The 3608-nt window shown below is 30.3% G+C and overlaps 1 protein-coding gene across 5 annotated transcripts in view; it reads right to left on the bottom strand.

The window, feature by feature from the left end:
- The window catches only part of LOC107617739 (protein IQ-DOMAIN 14-like), a 4602-nt gene extending 1423 nt beyond the window's left edge, over nt 1-3179 (bottom strand). The window contains exons 1-3 of one of the 5 annotated variants that reach the window (XM_021111521.1): nt 2961-3179; nt 667-1496; nt 1-75 (exon numbers count right to left, since the gene is read on the bottom strand). The exon at nt 1-75 is cut by the window's left edge and continues 147 nt beyond it. In XM_021111521.1, coding sequence (XP_020967180.1) covers nt 1-75; nt 667-1146 — 555 coding nt within the window. In that variant the 5' untranslated portion in view covers nt 1147-1496; nt 2961-3179. The other 4 variants (XM_021111523.1, XM_021111520.1, XM_021111522.1 and 1 more) reach the window with 4 other exon arrangements.

Below are 3608 nucleotides of genomic sequence, written 5' to 3'. Positions count from 1 at the left end.
CTTTCTAACTAGAAAACCTCTAACAAGAGCTTGTATCTTAACCAATCCTTTCAGTGCTCTAAGAGCCTTCCTTGCCTGAAAAAAAAAAAATGAAAAATCTTGGATTTAATGTTGCTACTAGAACATTCTATAATTATACAATATGCATTGATCAATAAAAAATTTTGAAATTATGAAATTATCATTATCATTACATTGTCAAATAGAGCATTCAAGATGGTAAAAGGTAAAAAAGTGCACCAAACTTGTTTAAAACAGAAAATGGAGGATTTGGATGCTAACGAGGCAAGTCAAAGGAAAAGTGCATATGCTAATGCTAGTTTCAATGAAGAAAAAGAAAAAGGACATTTGAGAGAAGAGTCACTGTTTCATTAAGAATCTAAAACCAACTTTCTCACCTTTTTAGAGAGAGGGGGACAAAAGAGTAGGAACCAAGCAATTAACTTCACTTATACCAACAAAAACAAAAGATGTGTTTTTTATAGAAAAGATCACAAAAACAATGGAAATACACAAAAAACAGACATACCCATTTGTGAAAACAAGCAATAAAACATCAACACCAAATCAAAATTTGATTTTTAAACATACCCAAATGAGAAAACAAGCAACAACACATTACCATCAAATCAAACTTTGATTTTGAAAGAAGATAAAGTGACATACCAAATAGCCTCTGAAGAAAGTTTGGATTTTTACAGCAGCCCACTTGTCTCTGCTGCCACTGAACAATGTGCCTCTCCCTTGGCTTGTCAGCCTAACAACTGCCACCGCCGCCTGCGCAGCTGCCACGGCGGCATCTGCAGCCGCGGCAGTGGCAGCTGCCACAGCAATTGCATGCTTGTTCTGCTCACTCTCAGTGTCAGCAATATAGGATCTAATCCAAGCACCATCAGAAGAAGAATCCAAAGCTGCACCATTGGAAGGAGCAACAATGTTTCTATTATTATTATTATTATCCTTCTCTACTTGCTTAGCAAAACTCCATCTTTTCTTCTCTTTCTTGTCATAAGAAGAAGAAAAAGAAGATGTTATTGTTGCCAATGACCCTGAATTTTCAATGTGGTGTTGATCCTTATTACTATTCTCTTTATTCTCCTTTTTCATTCCTAATAGACCCTTCAACCACCTTGTAGCTTTTCCCATAATAACAACTTCTCCTTCTTCAACACTATCACCAGAACTAGAAAGTGGAAGAGAGAGTGTTAAAGTGGGTTTCTCAAATGTAGCAACCAAATCCAAATGGATCCAAATGTGAAGGTTTTTTTTGGTTTGGTTTGAAAATGAGAGGGAGGGGTGTGAATATTGATGATGATGCAAGCAAGCACAAAGGGATTGTAGAGGGAATAGATTAATAATAAACGGTGCAAAGAGTTAGAAAAGCATCAAACCTTAATAAATGGGGTGAAGAAGGAAGAAAAAAAAAAGATTTAAAATTTTGGATAAAGATTGGAACTTTTTTTGAAAATTAACTTCTGACAGCACCTCGTGAAGAACTGCATTAGAAGACAAAAAGAGGGTCACAGAAAGTTAGCAGAGAGAGCCTCAAATGAGAAAAAAAAAATTAAATTTTGTTTTTAAAAAATAAATTAAAACAACCCCATTAAAATAGTTGCAAAATTTTTCAAAATCTAACCTCAGGAGTAAAGAGACAATAATTAACAGACAAAGCATAACGATGAAAAATCACATTGAAAAAAAATGGTAATAAAAATAGGCCACAAAAATCATGGGGAGACCAAAACTGCAAAACACAAAATCAGGAACTCTTATTTTTTTCATTTAAATTCAAAAAAGAAAAAGAGCGCCGAACTATCCTTCCACTCACTCAACTAAAATAAAAAAAAATCACTGCAAATTCTTGTAAATTTCTTCCCTTATAAACTGCAAAACTTTCTTGAGTTTCTTCTTTTTTATCTTTATTTTTTCTTTATCTTTCTCTTTCTGGAGCAACGTGTACACTACATGTCTACATACAAATGAAAGATTATATGATACTCACTGACAAAGTCATTTCTGATTCAAAACCTTCAATGAGTATGAACTATAATAAGAATTGCTGTTATTCCAAGAATATCGATATGTTAATTGAAATTAAGGGGTAAAATAACTGAAATATCAGTGTTTTAGAATATAAATCTCTCTTTGAATTTTTATATCATTTATTCATAGAAAAAATTCTTCATTTATTTAAAATATTAAAAAAACAATTATTCCAATATTTTTCAAATAAATTATTCTTATTATATATTATCTCATAGTAAATAACAACATGTTTAACCTAAAATACGTCGTACCCACTTTAAAGTTCAAAATTTTTTTTGTTATTTACGCGAGGTAAACACTAATTCGTTGTGGATTGTAACTCTGTTTAAGGGCTTGTCACTAGCTAACGAGTTGGTACATACACAAGACGAAATTCAAATTTTTCAACATTTACTTAAGCGGACTAATGAGTTAACCACATCAACCCAATTTAGTTCTAAAGTTCAAACTTTAATAAAGGCTAAAACTAGCTGTGGAAACAGGCCAAACTTTACTCTTAACAGACTTTACCTGTCATGTAGTTAATTGGTCTGGGCCTGACCTGTTAGACTTTTTCAAAATACTAAATTTGGCCTGATTGAACATTTGAACCTATAGTAATATATATTAACAAATATTACAGGTTCGAATCTCATATCTTTAATAAAAAAAAAAAACATGCATTAACAAGGGACTATACTATAATAAAAATGCACACTTTGTAATCTTCTTCTTTGTCCCATCTAAATATAACATATAAACAAAATAGATTATGACATATATTCACAAATTATCACATAAATATCCTTCATTTTTTTTCTTCCTTATTTTTTTATTATTATTGTAACAAATAGTAGTGGTTCCAGAAACAACTTTCTCGCTGACCATGATGATGATGATGATTCCACTGAGCTTCTTTTTCTATTTTCACTTACCCTTTTGCTGCTACAACCACAGTTCCTTATTATTAATATTCTGCTGCTGCAAAACCTGAAACACTATATTAGTATGTGTTAGTAGTATCCATTTGTCAAAAGGGTTTTTGATTTCTAAGTGGAATGGTCAATGGTGCTATATATTGCTATCATTTTATTGAACCTAATTATGAGCAATAAATTCAGCCTAGTTTTTTTTTAGCTAACAAATTTTAATATGAAAAAAATATGTGAATTTTTTGTGGAAATAGATTTTTTAGTGTATATATAAATGAGTGAACCGTGCATATATACAACATGTGAATACAACAATTTAAGAAAATATCCTTACATAATATCTTTAAAACTAAACACTAACGTAAGAAACTATTGTGAGTTTATGACAATTATTTTCCTTAAAATTTGAATTGTGATAATTGTTTAGTGAAAAAATTTGACTGATTAATAGTGAAGTTTTCTTTCTCTTTCTTTTAATTTGTGCCTGATTTAATTTGTATGAAAGCCAATATCCGTTTTTATTTAACCATTTTTCTGACTTCTTTTTATTCGAATCCGATTTGAATAAAAACAAATATATTTGATTAACTTATTTTTAAAATATTAAAAATAATTTTTAATAATTTATAATACTAAATATTTTTTTGACAA

Source organism: Arachis ipaensis, chromosome B09 (assembly GCF_000816755.2).
Source record: "Arachis ipaensis cultivar K30076 chromosome B09, Araip1.1, whole genome shotgun sequence".
Classification (NCBI taxonomy): domain Eukaryota; kingdom Viridiplantae; phylum Streptophyta; class Magnoliopsida; order Fabales; family Fabaceae; genus Arachis; species Arachis ipaensis.
The sequence above is the reverse complement of the archived record's forward strand: the minus strand, read 5'-3'. Positions and strand labels throughout refer to the sequence as shown.